General features: G+C 37.0%; 2 protein-coding genes across 2 annotated transcripts; both read left to right on the top strand.

Annotated features, from left to right (window-relative positions):
• The first annotated feature begins 2,451 nt into the window (after nucleotides 1-2,451).
• On the top strand, nucleotides 2,452-14,637 carry LOC110931087 (vacuolar protein sorting-associated protein 53 A). Its single transcript, XM_022174488.2, has 24 exons — nucleotides 2,452-2,488; nucleotides 3,007-3,101; nucleotides 3,277-3,333; nucleotides 3,445-3,595; nucleotides 3,729-3,799; nucleotides 4,377-4,501; nucleotides 4,705-4,865; nucleotides 4,956-5,097; nucleotides 5,415-5,478; nucleotides 5,634-5,819; nucleotides 5,934-5,975; nucleotides 8,862-8,966; nucleotides 9,039-9,098; nucleotides 9,302-9,379; nucleotides 9,528-9,610; nucleotides 9,675-9,765; nucleotides 9,890-9,967; nucleotides 10,053-10,186; nucleotides 10,265-10,358; nucleotides 10,469-10,546; nucleotides 10,650-10,712; nucleotides 10,808-10,876; nucleotides 10,979-11,074; nucleotides 14,302-14,637. Exons 1-24 carry the CDS (start codon nucleotides 2,458-2,460, stop codon nucleotides 14,593-14,595), a joined length of 2,448 nt encoding a protein of 815 aa, XP_022030180.1. The 5' UTR covers nucleotides 2,452-2,457; the 3' UTR covers nucleotides 14,596-14,637.
• A 3,478-nt stretch (nucleotides 14,638-18,115) lies between these two features.
• LOC110931089 (histone H3.2) lies at nucleotides 18,116-18,697 on the top strand. Its single transcript, XM_022174490.2, has one exon. The coding sequence runs from the start codon at nucleotides 18,191-18,193 to the stop codon at nucleotides 18,599-18,601; it is 411 nt and encodes a 136-aa protein (XP_022030182.1). The 5' UTR covers nucleotides 18,116-18,190; the 3' UTR covers nucleotides 18,602-18,697.

The following is an 18,697-nucleotide window of genomic DNA, read 5'->3' as shown; positions in this document are numbered from 1 at the left end:
ACTAATTGCTCAGTCGGTATTGATTTGATCCACTCAAAAGAGCATACGGATGTATGCATCTTCATCTCACATGACAGGTGAGGTAATTTACCACCCAAAGTTGGGTTGGGGTTTCTACTTCAATGTGCTTAAAAAACACATATTTCGAATTAAAGGTTCCGGTTTCAATTTCCCGTAGCTAGGATATTCGCTGGTGTGTTTGGATGGAGAAGGAGATCAAAGTACCGTTGTCGGCCAAAACCAAAGGGGGTGGTGTAATGAAGAGAGCAGCAGAAATCTATCAAAGGGAATTGTCGAGATAAGAAGGAAGGTTAATTGGATTAAGGTTTTGGTTTTTGGATCAAACTTGTTTGGGCCAAAGTCAAAGTCCAATTACATACTAATTAATTGCTACTCTTGTTTTGTTTTTCTTTTCTCTTTGTGAACTCAAACAACAAACTTTTGTTTTGGATTATTTATTTATTCCAAATTTTATAGCCTTTGCAGGCTGGTCTCATGAATAAAACATGTAGACTGGAAGAAAATGAACCAGTTACACCGGGTTCATCTACTCTTACGTATTATCTTATAATCAAAGCAATAATACAAAACATAAGCTATATCAATTTAGAGCTTTTTTGGTAATCAAATGTTGCAGGTTACTAACTCATGGATCATGAGGTAGAAGAAATTATATGTTGAGTGCTTGCATATATGTGGCTAGAATATGAGATTATGCATGGATTAAATAAGATGCCCTTACCTGTTAGTGTTTGTGAATTACAGCCAAAACCGACTATATGGAACAGAAGCAAGGAACATTCATATCCTCTCATTACCTGTTAGGGTTTGCGAATTACGATCCAAGAGCAAAGGGTGGGAGAAGCGTAGGGTTTGCCAAGGGACGGAGAAAACTGAAGCACCATTCGTTTGATAGAAGAGAATATATGTAATTAAATTAAAGGCTTGGAAAAAGGGTAATTGGGTAAATTCACGTGAAAAAGGGGGAAATGTGTAATTAAATTAAAGGTTTAGATAAATATGTAACAACCCACTTAATAAGGGATATATGTAAAATTCTAAATGTTTTATTATTAAAAAATTAGCAAAATGTAAGGGCCAGAAAGGAATTCAACTGAATGTTTAGGTTAACCAAGCTTACCCCAAACTAACCAAGGTTACTCCGACGTTACAATAGCATTTAAAAGTTATTTTATATATGCTAACAAAATAACTCACTGAAAAAAAAATATTACTTGGGTGGAAGTTGGGTAGCCACCCTCTTCCACCAATTAAAGCCAAACACTATTCATTGTCAACGTTTATCTATGTATAGTATAATATAATGTTTCATATATTGAGTTTGAAACATTATTTAAAGAGTTAGAATGTTGAAATTTTATTAGTATTAATAGTTAAAACCAACTATATATTGTTTTTAGAAGACATTTGTTTTATAATTCTTGGAATAAATTGTCATTTTAGTCATTCTGGTTTGAACAAATTTGTCACTTCAATCCAAAAAGTTTTTTTTTTATCATTTGTTCTTGCCGTTTATAATTATTTTGCCATTTCACCCACTGACTTCATTCAAAAACCAACATTAACTCAGAGGCATCTTCGTCACTTTACATTGTTTAATTTTTGTCACATAACGTGAGTGTCTCACCTAGTTTTAATCAATGTTTTCAGAACCGGTCTTTTTACCGGTTCACGGGCCCGACCAGTTGGATCAGTCGGACTGGACGTAAGAATCGGGATGTGTCGTAAATATTATAAAAATTAATAGGGTTAGATCTGAAGAACATATAAAAAACGGTCCAACCCCTTTAAAAACCGGTTCGACTGGCCGGTTTCCTGGTTCAACCTCTTGTTCAATGTTATTCCGGTCCGATACCTTGACCCGGACCGGCCCAACCTCCGGTTCCTGATCCGACCGCCCGATCTGTGTCTAAAAACACTGGTTTTAATATAATTATAGTTATGTATTAATTTTGTATAGATAAAAATTTAAACAACCACTTCTTTTCTTTTATAGAGTTTACATTAAAAAGAAGATACAAAACTAAATATATGGTAAACATGTATACTAATTATAGAAAACACACATGTATTGTAAATCAAAAACTAAACTAAATCTTAAAGTGCATGTTTCGAAAGTCTCATTACTGTAGGACGTTTACGATCTTTCACTGCCCCTTCTTAAAACCATAATCGTCATCAGATTCTCACGTCACTCTGTCATTATTATCTTCATGAAAATCACACAATCTGTCCTTTGGTGATTCATCATTACAATTCAACCGCCGCAACCGCTTCGTGATGGCAATTTAGGTGATTTAGATCTATGCAACAATCATATATGCGTGATTGCATGTTGTTTAACGTGTTGATTTCCGAAACATTTTGACTATTCATTGATTATTTATATGTTGTCGTTAGATTTGGCATAGAGAAATGGAGAAGAAGGCTAGTACCATGGATTACATCAACCACATGTTTCCTACAGGTTTATTTATCTTATATTCTGCGTCTGTGTGTGTTTCGAGATAGAATCGTTACGACTTAAGGGATATGTTTCCACAAAATCCGTACATACACTATTAGTTTATTCATACTTGAATTGCATGTGTGTCCATGTTAATAGATACAAATAAATTTGAATTATTCGCAATCAAAGATTGTTAGGACAAGCTTGAAAACCTTTACGAAAAGGCTAATGTAATTAAATACACATGCATATTCAAAGTTAAAATGCTTATATGTTTTATGTGAAATTTTTTCTTGGGGTAAAGATAAGGTTTGCCTGCATCCCACCCTCCCCAGACCCTACTTACATGTAGCTTTACTATTTGTGTGGTTATACATGAAGAGTTTTACCTACAATTGCTATTTCAGCTATATAATGCTAGTGTTGCTAAGTGCTAAGTCCTACACTGATCTCTAATCCTGATTTGGTCTTTTATGCCTTTCCTTTTAATCATGTTTTGTCTTCGATTAACATTGTGGAACTTGTTCACTGTCTAGAAGCATCTTTATCAGGTGTAGAGCCACTGATGCAGAAAATACATAGTGAGATACGTGTGGTGGATGCTGAAATTCTTGCGGCTGTCCGTCAACAGGTTATATGGCATCCCTTTCTGTTCCTTTCTCTCAATCAAAACATTTATTGCGGGTCCGATTCTTGTTGGTTACACCTTTAAGTGTCAGTCACTTTTATTTCGTGTTTTTTTATCAATTTAAAGTCATTATGTTTAACTGATTATTAAATGTGATCATATTTATTTATTTATCCAGAGTACTTCAGGAACCAAAGCAAAACAGGATCTAGCTGCAGCTACGCATGCTGTGGAGGTTGGTCAACATTGGCAAATTAAAAATTAGTTTTAATGTCGTCTTTGTGACATTGTTATTCCATGAATAAAGCACTTAATATTTCCTGTGCTACTTTGGGGTTTGTTGCAGGAACTAATGTATAAGGTCAGAGAAATTAAAACGAAAGCCGAGCAAAGTGAAACAATGGTCCAAGAAATATGTCGGGACATTAAAAAGCTAGATTGTGCAAAGAAGCACATAACGACCACCATCACTGCCCTCCATCGCCTTACTATGCTAGGTTGGTTATTTTGCATGAAGACAAGCTTAGTTTTTATGTTTTAAGTACTTAAGATATCATCCCGATACAAAATAAGATGTCTTATTTTGAGGCTACACACTTTTAATGCAATATCTTATGCTATTTGTGACAGTCTCTGCGATCGAGCAACTCCAAGTAATGGCTTCAAAAAGAAGATATAAAGAGGCTGCTGCACAAGTAGAGGTGTGTAAGCTTGTTTTCTATTATTTTCCGTTAACAAGCTACATAAGAATTATTTGTATCTTGTGTACATTAAGACAATCATAGATTCAAAGTATTCGACTGCTATGGCACCATATTTTTACCACCTAATAACATTACACATGTCCAGTTAATGGGAGTTTAGATGAATAGATTATGTAGTTTACTTTGATATTTGAATGATAGCTTCCACAATTGCTCTATAGTGGAAAAGCACTCAGTTGAGGTTTACTTAAATACTGAATTATGTAAGAACCAAGGTTGTGATTAAGGATGTTGATTTAACATCTTTGATCTTACTTCAACACCAAAATGTTACGAGGTTAACTCCTTAAAGTTATTCAAAGCGACAACTGTAAAGTTGATATAGGCATGTAAGTGAAAGATTATAACACATGAAAGTAACACACTTTTGACGGATGAGCTGGGCAAAGAATATATAACTTTTTTCTATTATTATTGCTCAATGTATTTCATTTCCTTGTCTCCCCCATGTTGCTTAATACGTTCATGTAAGAAAGTGTGTTATAGAGTAATATATATGATTTATGTGTTTCAGGCTGTCAACCAGTTATGTAGTCATTTTGATGCATACAGAGATATTCCAAAGATCATCGAGCTAAGAGACAAGTTCAAGAATATTAAACAAATACTAAAGTCTCATGTCTTCTCTGATTTCTCAAGGTTTGTGAATTTGAATTTATGTGGAGCATGTTCCTAGTATTCTTATAAAAATTGAGTTGAGTGCCTGATCATACCGGTTATTTCCACCATTGTTATTTAAAGTTTTATTGGAAAACAAATACTCTTCTTTTATACACAAACTATAATTTCTTTTAGTTTAAGATCTTACATTAAATTCTTTTTCCGCATTTGTTTCATCCCAGCTTAGGTACAGGAAAAGAGACAGAGGAGAGTAATTTGTTGCAACAATTATCAGATGCTTGTTTGGTTGTAGATGCACTAGAGCCATCTGTGAGAGAAGAATTGGTGAAGAACTTCTGCAATAGAGAGCTTCTTTCTTATCAACAGATATTTGAAGGAGCGGGTTGGTTATTAATAACTATTATCCTGGTAGTTATACAAACTAAATCTAAAATACATTTTGTTAATTTACTAACTTACTGCATTTTTTTAGAGTTAGCTAAGTTAGATAAAACAGAGAGGAGATATGCTTGGGTCAAACGACGATTACGGACAAATGAGGAGATATGGAAAACCTTTCCTGCTTCATGGCATGTTGATTACCTGTTGTGTATCCAGTTCAGCAAATTGACCAGGTTTCTATGCTTAATCTATTTGAATTGTATATTCTTGCGTATAAATTAAGGGTTGCCTTTGATTTCTTTTAAGTATCGACATCCTCTTCTAAGAAATCTACTACAAATTGCTCTAATTCTTAATTATTCTATCTCTAAATGCAAAACTATTTTCTTGAAAAATGTAATAAAATATTAGGTAAGGTCTGTATAACCATTAACCATGGGAACCAAAATTTCCAACTTGAGCATGCACTAACATTGCTGATCTTGTTTCTTCTATATAAATTGATATATTGGACTTTTGGGAGCACATTGACTAGTTTCCTTGATTTTAGGACACAACTTATGGAGGTCTTTCAAAACTTAAAAGAGAAGCCAGATGTTGGAACATTACTGTTGGTAATTACAAAGACACGTCATCTATTTTTATCTTTATTGTCATAATATAAGATATGATTAGTATAATATAAGGTGATTACTATATGGCCCTTGTTCAGTCCACTTTCTTAATCTCTTCATTGCATCTGATTCTATAACATATCTATTATGTGCAGGCATTGCAGCGGACAATAGAATTCGAGGAAGAACTAGCAGAGAAGTTTGGTGGTAGTGGTGATACCAAAAAGGTTACAAGCAGCGTTGAGGAATCAGATATAGGGGAAAAAAGTAATCAAATTGTGATGGATATTCGAAGAAAATATGAGAAAAAACTTGTTGCACATCAAGGAAACCAGGATGATGTGTGTAACACTAGTTGCTTGATTTACTTATTAAACTATATAAAGCCATTTTTACTTCTGCAATATTTGTTTCTGATTAAAGTCATGTCTTACACACCGACTCTTTGATTTTAGGATAAAGATGCATATAAAGATTTGGCTGTACCTGGAGCTGGGGTACGTTTTTGACCTTTTTAAACTTGTATTATAATGGTTGAAGGTGAATCCTACTTACAGAGAAAAGGCTTTCCCTCTTAGATAATTTTTTTCTTATCATATGTTGTTCCGAAGTATGGTCCATTGAATGCATTACTTATATGACATCACTTACATGATGTAGGAAAAGAAAATCTTAAGAATAAAGAAATTTGGAGGAATAGTAACTTTGAAACATCCAGTTTTATTTTCATGTTCAGTGGTTTACACATCAGATTCAACTCTCCGACTTTATGCCAAATTTATATATGTAGGGGAGTGTTCAAATCAGAACCAATAAAATATGTTGAGAATTGTGAGAACAGAGAACCGCATAATACATTTGTACGTGGTGCTTTAAATGTGATACATAAGAAGATTACGTAAGCGCCACATTTTCTTCCTCCTACTATCTTGATTATCCCGATTGCATTATGTACAAGTGAACTATGCGGTTCTCGCATTTATCAACATATTGTTGGTTCTTAAAAGAACGTGTTCCAATGTTTATGTACATTAAACAGTTTCAGAATATGAATAGATTTGGAATATGAATAGGCTTGGAAGATGAATATGAATAGACTCTAGGTTACAATGTTACATCAATTACATTATCTATATATATCATTGTAACTCTCATATTCATATATACAAAACACTTTACAATCTACCAAGTTTATTTTGGTATCAGAGCATTACTTTACATAGTCATCGTAATCAATCCCGGTGTCATTCCATACCAAAGATGTCGACTACCTCTTTCGAACAAAAACTAAAATACGTTCCATTCAACACAAAAAGTTTCCTTAAGCATCGTAATACTTGCATATTGCTGCAAGTGTGCAACAAGAGTTCCTAAACTCTCCATTTTGTTGCTCACTATTGAAAAACTACCAACAACATAAGCCTTCATCAAATCCACCTTTTCTCCTAAATTCAAGTCACATATTTTTTTTTAAATTAGACATGAGTTTAATGGGTTGTTTCTTTTTTGGCTATTTAATTGAACTGGTTTGTTCCTCGCCTTCCGCTTTTGCTTTAAATTCTGACTCTCAAAAACATGAGCAACACCCATGAAACTATGTTGACCACAAGCACCACCCACTGGCCATGTTTTTGTATGACTTATAGAGGAATGAAGTTGGTTCAATGTTGTTTTCGCCCAGTTGACGGTTTCGAATGTGCCAAGATTATTAATCAACCGCCACAGTGACCTGTGCGAATTCTTTGCGTTACTGGAACACAAGAGCACTTGCTTTATGAGATAGTACGACATCAGCTCTCTGAACTGTTGCTTGCTCTCGGCGTCATCAAAAGTATTTTTTCTCGAAATTTCCTTCGGATGTGAGGACACGATAGCTCATTTTGTATCACCCCCTTCAACAAACCTTCCTCTTAGTTCACTCAAATAACAAGGAAATTTTGCAGAAAATTTTGAGCATTGATGTCGTACTATCTCGTAGAGCAAGTGCTCTTGTGTTCTAGCAATGCCAAGAAGCCGCACATTTCAATGTGGCAGCTGATCAATAATCTTGGCACATTCAAAACCGTCAACCGAGTAAAAAGGACATTAAACAGCTTCATTCCTCTACGAGTCATACAAAAACCTGGCTGGAGGGTGGTGCTCATGGTCAACATAGTTATATGGGTGTTGCTCCTGTTTTGAAGTCAGAATTTAAAGCAAAGGTGGAAGACATGGAATAGACCAGTCCAAGTCAACAACCAAAAAAAGAAACAACCCATTAAACTCATGTCCAATTTGAAAGAAAAAAAATATATATCTTGAATTTAGAGGAAAATGTCGATTTGATGAAGGGTTATCTCTTTCAACAGTGAGCAACAAAAGTGGGAGTTCATAAACCCTTGTTGCAGCAATATGCAAGTATCCCGAGGCTTCAAGGAAGCGTTTTGTGTTGAACAACGGAATATATTTTGGTTTTTGTTCGAAAGAGATAGTAGACACCCTTCATATGGAAGATAACAAGATTGATTACAATGACAATGTAAGGCTGAGCGGGGCACCCTCAGTGACTCCCTTCGGGGACCAATTTTGCCGAGCGGGTATGGTGCCGCCATCCAAGAGGGGAGTCAAATCGGTGAGATGTTTGGGGGAGAAGTCACCCAAGAAGGAAGGAGAGAGAAGGTGGGCCACCCTTTTTTTCAACCAATGAAAACTTTCCTTTTTTTTTTTGAATAAAAAAACAATTCCCCTAAGAGGGGTGCACCCCGTACGTTTTTGGACAAGAGGGAAGTTATAGAGGGGAAATGACATGGCAACGTATGATTGAATTACAAAAAGTTTCCCCTCACCTCATTAGGGGGGTGCCCCCTTCACCCTAAAGCAATGCTCTAATACCAAAATAAACTTGGTAATTTGTAAAGTGTTTTGTATATGTGAATACAAGAGTTACAAGGATATATATAGATAACATAATTGATATAACCTAGAGTCTATTCATCTTCCAAGCCTATTACCTGGGGTTGGTTGGTCTTGATATACTAGGATTATATTGTATTTGATTAGATATAGGTTACTACACATAAAAGATTGAGGTTTTGATGAGCATTACATGACGTATGGTACCACATTATGGAAAGCTTTGTATATGCTAGGTTGTGTTTATTGGCAGGAACAGACGTGTTTCACATATTGTCACCCGTTATCAAGTATCTTATTAAGTATTTTTGTTGCATCTTGAAATGTCAATGTCATGTTGGAAAAGTCCAAATGTTGTATGTCCTCTGCACCACGCATCATGGTCATTTATCATCATACCCATACCATTTTATCGTCTTTCTGCATTTCATTTCATACGCTAATGTGATAGATTTTACTACTACGTATTACCTACTCTCCACGGCTTGCAGTTCAATTTCCGTGGCATTATATCATCTTGCTTTGAACCACACTTGATGGTATATGTGGATTTAGAAGAAAGAACACTTATGGAGCATCTGGAGAAGCTTCTTCAGGTTTTGTCGATTGGAATGTTTTGGTCTTTTGCTTTTACTTTTACTTTCTCATCACATGTGTGCATCTTACAGGATGAAGCATGGGGTATGGATGATGGAAGCCAAACTAACATTTTATCCAGTAGCATGCAGGTAAGCTACTAGAGAGGCTGATGCAAATAGCCTGTTGACATGAACATAGAGACATATTTCTAACAAATAGCATTTTAATAATAAAAAGATAACTTGTTTCATCAAGTAAAGTCTTCATATAAATAGAAATCTGCCCGATGACTAGTCTAATGAATTCAGTATTTCTGCTGAACTGCTAACATGTTCATTTTCCCTTGCTAAAGGTTTTTCTGATCATCAGAAGGAGCTTGAAAAGGTGTTGCGCCTTGACAAGGAACCAAACGCTCCTTAACTTATTCAAGGTATGTGTTGGCCCATAATGTAGGTAAGTACACTTTTTGCTGATGAATACAAGTAATATATAATAAACTAATAGTATTCCTTGATTTGATCCTATGTACTAGTGAATACAACTTATGGTATAAATAGTATTATCATTTTGGCACACAGGTTTTCCAAAGAGTTCTTAGAGCTTATGCTGCAAAGCTTCTAATGAAGTTGCCCAAAGGCGGCATGGGGATTGTTGCAGCTGCCATGGTATCATTCAGTTTCATCTTGATGAGGATTGTTGCTTTCCGCTGTAACCGCTATTGTGTTAACACTGTTAAGTCTCTATGTGCAGACATCTGACAAAGACGAAAGGCTAATATGCTATATTGTGAATACTGCCGAATATTGTCATAAAACGGTCAGATCTTAATGAATTTGGGTGTGACCTTTACAGTGTGTGGTCAAATGTTGCATTCTTGTATGGTTGATCTTCATTAATAAAAACTACTCCTTGACTAATTGAGAGTTCATTAATTATACAGGCTGGCGAGTTGGCCGAAAATGTCTCGAAGATAATAGATTCTGAGTTGAGTGATGCAGTGGATATGTCAGAAGTGCAGGTAACATCATCAGTAATTGCATGATTATTGACATGAGAATATGTATAATTTAGACCCTCTCACAATATTTCTTTTATGTATGCAGGATGAATTTACAGCAGTTATAACAAAAGCATTAGTAACATTAGTCCATGGTGTGGAAACCAAAGCAGATATTGAAATGGCTGCAATGACACGTGTTCCTTGGGGTACGCTTGAAAGCGTGGGTGATCAATCCGAGTAAGATCCCAGTTGGATATATCACAATATCACATATAGGACCCCCACTGTCGTGAGAAATGTTATTCACTGTTGCAGGTATGTCAATAACATAAATATAATCCTCACTGGTAGTGTCCCCACACTTGGAAGCCTTCTGTCTCCGGTTTACTTTCAATTCTTCTTAGACAAGGTGAATAGTCTTTATTTCATGTTTAATACTTGTGTTTTGTATTAGCGGTTGCTGTAATAATTATTGTGTTAACGTTCTTATCAATCATCATCTGATTATATGGTGCACAGCTTGCATCATCTCTAGGTCCGCGTTTCTACCTCAATATCTTTAAATGCAAGCAGATATCAGAAACTGGAGCTCAACAAGTATCAATCATTTTAACTTTGTTTTTCCTTTACCCTCCTATTAGCATATGCTACAAAAAGCAGCGTTGATCCTTGTATGCAATTTAATACGGTTCTTATGCAGATGTTGTTAGATACTCAGGCTGTAAAGACAATACTTTTAGATATTCCATCCCTTGGGAGACAGGTAAAATAGCTTTTTTGGCTTCTAATTTTTTTTTTTACATTTGGTTTAGTGATTTTTCTTCGTTTATCGATCGTAATTTTCATGTTCTTGAACAGACATCAGGAGCTGCTGGCTATGCTAAATTTGTAAGTCGTGAGATGAGCAAAGCCGAAGCACTCTTGAAGGTGACTGACTAAACCAGTTAAATCTCCCTTGAGAAGATTATGATTCACATATGATATTTCGATGGCCTTCGCATATGTACTTACTCTGTCTGTTATATACAGGTTATATTGTCCCCTATTGATTCTGTGGCAGATACGTATGGAGCACTTCTACCCGAGGGAACACCTTCAGAGTTTCAACGAATTCTAGAGCTCAAGGTGGTAGTCAAATCATCACTAACTGCTACTGATAGGCAAATACTTGGTATTTCAAAATTTTGAACAAGAAATTGACGGTAACGGTAAACAACGAACGGAATCGAGATACAGAAAAATCACCACTCGATCTACTCGTTGGGCACTTCCGAATGAACTATGATACAGAAGACACCACACAGTTCAATTGGAATTCCACAGAACACCTTCTAATTCAGCCAAAATTAGAATAGCAGTGGTAAAGTAAATCTCATGCAAAGAGAGAAACTAATTTCAATGAAACTCAAAAAACTGTCTTCCTTGAATGCAAAATACAATTACATAAGGAAAAAGAAAAGAACATGGCCCACCACTCTTGCTACAACTTAGGGAAAATAAACCAACTTTAAAACTAAATAAATAAAATAAAAAGAGAAAGTAAAAGTAGCAGGCAACGTGTAGTGATCTGCATGTTTGCATGTATGGTTAAGTGATAGTGGGCTCCATGTAGACTAGTTTTACCCAATTTGATAACCCATTTGGATCTGGATCTTTTCCAACGGCTAACACACTCGAATCGTTAGCTATAGGTCTATCATCCTCCCCTTCTTGTAAAAAGTTTGTCCTCAAACTTGAAATTTGATCTTTATTATCAAGCGTGGCTAAGAAGTGTAGATCTGGTGGAACAGGTTCTTCATCTTCGGAGAGCTCAATTTGGGCAAGCTCTTTGGGAAGCTTTAATCCGTCTAATTCTGATCGGAAAAGTGTAAAAACAGATAAGGTTTGGTGACGGTTGGCACTACTGGCTGATATAGGAAGCAAGGTTATTATCCTATCATTCTTGGTAAATGAGTATGTATTCTTATACCCATCATGAACAACCCTTCGATCGAACAACCAAGGACGACCTAACAACACGTGACATGCATCCATTGGAATAACATCGCACCAGATCTCGTCCTTGTATTCCTGCCCAATAGAAAATGAAAGTAAAACACGTTTTGAAATTCGTATACCTTTTCCTTCATTTAGCCAGTGGATAGCATAAGGAAAAGGATGTGATTCTGTGGACAAATTCAGTTTGGAGATCATAGTTTGTGATGCAACGTTGGTGCAACTCCCGCCATCAATAACTAGTGAGCAAACCTTGTCTCGAACGGTGCACCGGGTACGAAATAGGGCTTCACGTTGCAAGTTGTCGCAATGAACGGCAGTTCCGCTTAGAGCTCGATGTATCATCAAACAATCTCCATCATCAGGTCCAATCACTACCTCTTCTTTATCACGTTGGTGGTTCGGTTCTTCGTCGAACTTGGGCTCGCTCAAGGCTTCAAATTCTGCTAAAGTGATGACCCGTTTGTTGGGGCACTCGGACGCAATATGACCCAATCCTTGGCATCGAAAACAACGGCGGGTGTGTCTCGAGGCGGTGGCTGAACCTTCTGGTAACTCCAAAGTCTTTAAAGTGCCTGAACTCGAAGATGGGGTCGAATTAGGTGTAGGTGTAGGTGTATGAACCGTTGTTTTGTGTGGTGGTTTGGTCGCCTCAACTTTACCCCGTGCCTTTTGCTGACCCTCCACCTTGTGCGCCAATAATGTAAGCTCAGCCAATGTGGTGTAGGGCTGTAACTCCACCACATTAGAAATTGGTGATTCTAACCCACCGAGGTATCGCACCAGTGTTTGGGGGTCGTCTTCGCTTAAACCGCACTTCATAAGTAGATGTTCAAACTCCTGGGAATACTCTTCGACAGTTCTTGATCCCTGCTTGATGAAATGCAGTTTAGAAAAGCTTTCTTGAAGATAGTATGGAGGCATAAATTTTGTCTTGAGGAGTTTCTTCATCTTACTCCAAGATCGGACCTTTTCTTTGCCAAGTTTCTCACGTTGCAAACACACATTTGCCCACCATGTTGAAGCGTACTTTCTTAACTTTAAAGCAACAAGTTTTACCTTCTTCTCCTCCCCCGTTTGCTTGTAATCAAACACTCTTTCGACTGTACGCAGCCACTCTACAAACTCGTCAGGATCCAAACGTCCATCATATTCAGGGATATCAACCTTGATATCGCTCCTGTGATGAGTATCACGATGTCGGCGCCCGTATGGATTGTAGTCACCGGCAGTATCACTGTCGTCATCATCATCAGGCATATACCGAGGAGGGGTTCGGTCAGTGTTTCGTCTCTGCATGGCTAGCGTCAACGCCTGCATCTGATCTTGCAATTCCTTTAACTGTTGCTCCATCGTTCTGTTTTCATAGGCCATTGTTGGGACTGAGGGTTTTTTTTTTTTTTTTTTTTTTGTGATGTTGAAGAAAGGAAAATGAGTCGAAAACGAATCGTGTCTTCGGCTCTGATACCAAATGATAGGCAAATACTTGGTATTTCAAAATTTTGAACAAGAAATTGACGGTAACGGTAAACAACGAACGGAATCGAGATACAGAAAAATCACCACTCGATCTACTCGTTGGGCACTTCCGAATGAACTATGATACAGAAGACACCACACAGTTCAATTGGAATTCCACAGAACACCTTCTAATTCAGCCAAAATTAGAATAGCAGTGGTAAAGTAAATCTCATGCAAAGAGAGAAACTAATTTCAATGAAACTCAAAAAACTGTCTTCCTTGAATGCAAAATACAATTACATAAGGAAAAAGAAAAGAACATGGCCCACCACTCTTGCTACAACTTAGGGAAAATAAACCAACTTTAAAACTAAATAAATAAAATAAAAAGAGAAAGTAAAAGTAGCAGGCAACGTGTAGTGATCTGCATGTTTGCATGTATGGTTAAGTGATAGTGGGCTCCATGTAGACTAGTTTTACCCAATTTGATAACCCATTTGGATCTGGATCTTTTCCAACGGCTAACACACTCGAATCGTTAGCTATAGGTCTATCAGCTACTCCAGCTTTGTATCTATATATTCATTTTCCTCAACTTCACCCCGTTTCTCATCGTGGGTATCGTATCATTTTCTTGATTTGAAATGGAAATCAGACCACAAAATTGATATGGGAAAGGGAGCAAATGGGAAAAACGAATCTATATTCGTTATGGTGATTTTATTTCATACTCCATCTTTCCATTTTATTGGACCTGTTTTCATGAGTAGAGATGGAAATGGGACCCACAAAATGGAGATGCGAAAGGGGATCAAACGGATAAGATGTTGAGTTATGCTATATGTTTAGTTATGCTATAGGTTTAGATCTTCCATTCACAATCATCAACTCCTCAGGGGCTGAAAAAAGCAGACCAACAAACCATATTGGATGATTTCAACAAACGTGGGTCCGGGATTCCTGAATCACCAGTCGCTACCCAAGCAGTCCAGGTGGCGGTGACTCCAGTGCCACCTCCCATAGCCAGAACATCATCAGCTGCAGTTATAGCCTCCAGAGAAGATGTGCTTACCAGAGCAGCAGCACTTGGTAGAGGTGCAGCCACAACTGGATTCAAAAGGTTTCTGGCTTTGACAGAAGCAGCAAAAGACAGAAAGGATGGACCTTTCCGAAAACTTTTCAATGCATGATATCTATAAACTCCGAAACTATACGCTTTCAGGTTCTGTTAATTTGTTCCTACTTTATTCTTCCGTTTTTTACAGATAGAAAATGGGCGATTAGGATAACGGGTCAAAACACAATAACGTCAATACTGGAAACTTTTAGGTACGAGTCGAAAATGGTGATACGCTTCTTCTCCAACTTCATTTATAAAAAGTTTAACGTGTCAAATAACAAATATATATTATGTTAATAATCTCATTTTTTGAACAAGTTGATAATAATAATAATAATGATGTTCTAATTCACTTGGGAGACTTTTGACTCGTTTCCTTTTAAACTAATTCAGTAATTCTAATTCTTATGATTTGCCTGTGTAACCCATTAGACTTAAGAGAATACACAACCAAATCGACCGGTTAATAAGTAAATCGATACTACATAACTCCTCATTACTAAATAAGTTACATACCATTAAGGACGAAAATGTTAAATGGTTTGAGCAAATAAAACCTGAACTTCTTCACTAATTTTGCAGACAAGAAGAGGAAGGAGAAGATATACAAGAAATTCTCGATTTTGTATATAAATCTCTTCCCCATGCAATGATCTTGTTGCTGATGTTTGTGATTATTTTTCAGCTAGTATTATTAGATAGGAAAATAAGGTACGTATGATTTGTATGTCTTTTTCCTTGTTAGCAACTTATTGTATTTTTCTTTGTTATTATTAGTTTTCTTAATTGAATGCTTGCTAAATAAGCCAATTAGGTGAATGATTAAGTGACTTTTCTAAAACTTTCTTTAATATATTGATGAAACAATGGTTAATCGGGCAGGGTTAACACACTGGTCTCGTCAAGAAGGGTTAATCCCTTCCTCTCGAGGATCGCTGGCTGGATCACCGGTGGTTGATCTCCTGCACAAGGAAACAAAGCCGTGACTCGTAACAAGGAGGATGAGGTGGGGGGTGCTCCTTGTTACCACTCTCCGGCGTGAGAATCAGTAGTTTGCTTGGGAAGCAAAGTAAGATAGTAGTAGTAGTGAGAGAGTTGTGAGAAGATACCTCAAACCTGGTTTGGGGTTGGTATTTATAGCCGAGGAGTGAAGGAGGATGATGATGGATGGACTGACGACGTGCTGCACCTTTTCAGGTGTGTCAGGCTCGTCGGTTATGGAGGTTACGCCACGTCAGTCCATTGCTTACGTAGCTCTGACAGGTAACTGCCATTGGTGCCACTTGCACTGTGGTGTCAGTACCACTTGCTTGAGTGCATAGGATGCGGTGCAAGCCGCATCGCTACGTGCGGTAACATCTGAAGTTACCGCGTCTCCTACTTGTGATCAAGGAATACGCGAGATGCGGTGCTAGCCGCATCGTCGTCTTGCCTGCATCCCTTGTCGTGACGAAAATGTCCGTATGGTGCGGTGTCAGCCGTACCGCTACGTTCATCTTCTTCTATGCCTAAGGTAAGGCTTTCCTGTATTGATAGAAGTGTTCACTGGATGCGGTGCGATGCCGCATCGCTGTGAATACTTCCGTTTTCATACACCAGATGTGATGCTATGTCGCATCACTCTACCGTTCTCATGTTCCATGTAAGTCCTCCTTTGTTACTAGATAGATTGGATTCAACCCTTGTGTCGACGCGTTCCCGCATGGGCACAAGTAGGTTGTTAGCTAGTGGGGGTTTTGATAAGGGTAATGGTCACTCGCGGTCGATGCTGACGCGAGATCTGGGACCATACCCCTTCATATATAGAGATAGGAACATGTTTAGAGAAGCTGATAAGAATGCTCAAGGTTTCTATAAGTATATATAATAATGTTGTTTGGCCTCATTAGTTCATAGGATTATGGTTTTTGACACTCTTTTTGTGTTGTGATACAAGGTGGCTAAGGGGTAGCAGTGACCCTAATTCCGGCTACAACTGCTCAAGTTCAAGTTCGATAGAGGTGTTTATCAAATCGATTAATGAATTTTTGAATTACTTGAATCGAATTTTTCGAATATTTTTTCTTCTTGAATTCTAAATCCATTAAAAAATGGTCAATTCGAATTGAATTCGGATAAATTCGAATAAATATGTTTGTATTCAATTTCATTTTAAATATATACATTCGTTATGGGTTGTTTGGGCTTAGTAATGAGTTATATTATGACTTACATTAAATTTATAGATTAAAGTTATGACAAAAGATCAAATACAAATAATCTTAACATACTAAACATACAAATTGAAGGAAAACCCAAAAAGACAAGGTGGCATTTTTGTAATTACCACCAACTATCAAAGTTACAACCAAAAATACCTAAAAAAACACAAATTTTTTTTTTTAACATTTTTTATTAAAAAATCGCTACATTTCGTTAGAAAAAAAAAATTTTTTTTTTTGGCTGCTACTAAAAGTAGCGATTTTTTAATAAAAAATGTTAAAAAAATAAAATAAAATAATTTGTGTGTTTTTTTTATTTTTTTAGATTTTTTTAGGTTTTTTGGGGATTTAGTTTTTAGCATTTTAGCTTGGGTGGGGGGGGGGGGGGAGGGGTTAGGTTTTTTTTAGGTTTTTGGGGGTGGGGTGTGGGGGGGTAGGTTTTTTAGGTTTTTGGGGGTGGGGGGTTAGGTTTTTTTAGGTTTTTGGGGGGTGGGGGGTAGGTTTTTTTTAGGTTTTTAGGGGGTGGGGGGTTTAGGTTTTTTTTGGGAGTGGGGGGAGTGGTTAGGTTTTTTTAGGTATATTTGTAGAGTAACTTTGATAGTTATTGATAATTACAAAAATGCCACCTTGTCTTTTTGAGTTTTCCTTCAATTTGTATGTTTAGTATGTTAAGATTATTTGTACAAGAACTTTACCCTTAAAGTTATATGTGTATTATATATAAATATGTTAATTTGAATTCGAATTTTAGATCAAATCGAATTTAAAATAATAAATCCGTATTCAATTTACTGGACTCGAACTCAAATTCTTGAAAATGCAGGATGCAAAAGGTTTAGGACATGATTTTTTGGTGGAAAGTCGTTTATGCCTCCCAACATAACATCCCATTCTTAACATCTAACTGAAACAACCAATCTTGTTAGCCTTAAGGACTCACCTTGCAGAAAAAAAATGTAATCATCGGGACTCTTGGGTTGTAATATAACAATTACGGGGTCAACCTGTGTTTTTTTGGATAACCACATGGACGCAAATTGCACTTCACTTTAAGTAATTATTTTAAAAGGTATTCTTATTAAATAAAACATTTTATTTTATATTTTAAAATGAAAAAAAAAACTTAGGTGGAATGTCGGTTGCTTAAAAGGGTAAAAAATCCCAATTGAAAACTCACCTAATCCGCATAATGCAAAAACATCCAATCCAACGGTCCATATTTATTCATCAAATTCAAAAGACACCACCATCGGATAAAACACACTACATCCGGATTGCCAGCGTGTACCATCAATCCAAAATTTTCAAAAATCTCAAAATCATTTCAGTTTTCCAACTTCTCCCGCCATTTCCCCCAAATCCCCATCTTATATAAACCCTAAACATCACAATCACTCACAACACTCACAAACAACAACTACAGAGAATATCAACAACACTTCATTTCCATCTTTCTGATATCCAATGGCTCGTACCAAACAAACCGCAAGGAAATCCACCGGAGGAAAGGCTCCGAGAAAGCAACTGGCAACAAAAGCAGCAAGGAAGTCGGCACCAGCCACCGGAGGAGTGAAGAAGCCGCACAGGTTCAGGCCTGGAACCGTCGCGTTGAGAGAGATCAGGAAGTACCAGAAGAGCACTGAGCTTTTGATCAGGAAGCTTCCGTTCCAGAGGCTTGTGAGAGAAATTGCTCAGGATTTTAAGACAGATCTGCGGTTCCAGAGCTCTGCTGTGGCTGCTCTTCAGGAGGCTGCTGAAGCGTACCTTGTTGGACTGTTTGAGGACACTAATCTGTGTGCGATTCATGCTAAGAGAGTTACCATTATGCCCAAGGATATGCAGCTTGCAAGGAGGATTCGTGGTGAGAGGGCTTAGGTTTTCGTTTGTAACCCTAGAATGTAGATCTGAAATATTGGTGTTTGTGTTTCTATTTTGTTATATTGAATGAAGGTTTTCAGTTTGTTGCTGATA

This window comes from Helianthus annuus, chromosome 3 (genome assembly GCF_002127325.2).
Source record: "Helianthus annuus cultivar XRQ/B chromosome 3, HanXRQr2.0-SUNRISE, whole genome shotgun sequence".
NCBI lineage: Eukaryota > Viridiplantae > Streptophyta > Magnoliopsida > Asterales > Asteraceae > Helianthus > Helianthus annuus.
This window is presented reverse-complemented; position numbering and strand designations above follow the sequence as displayed.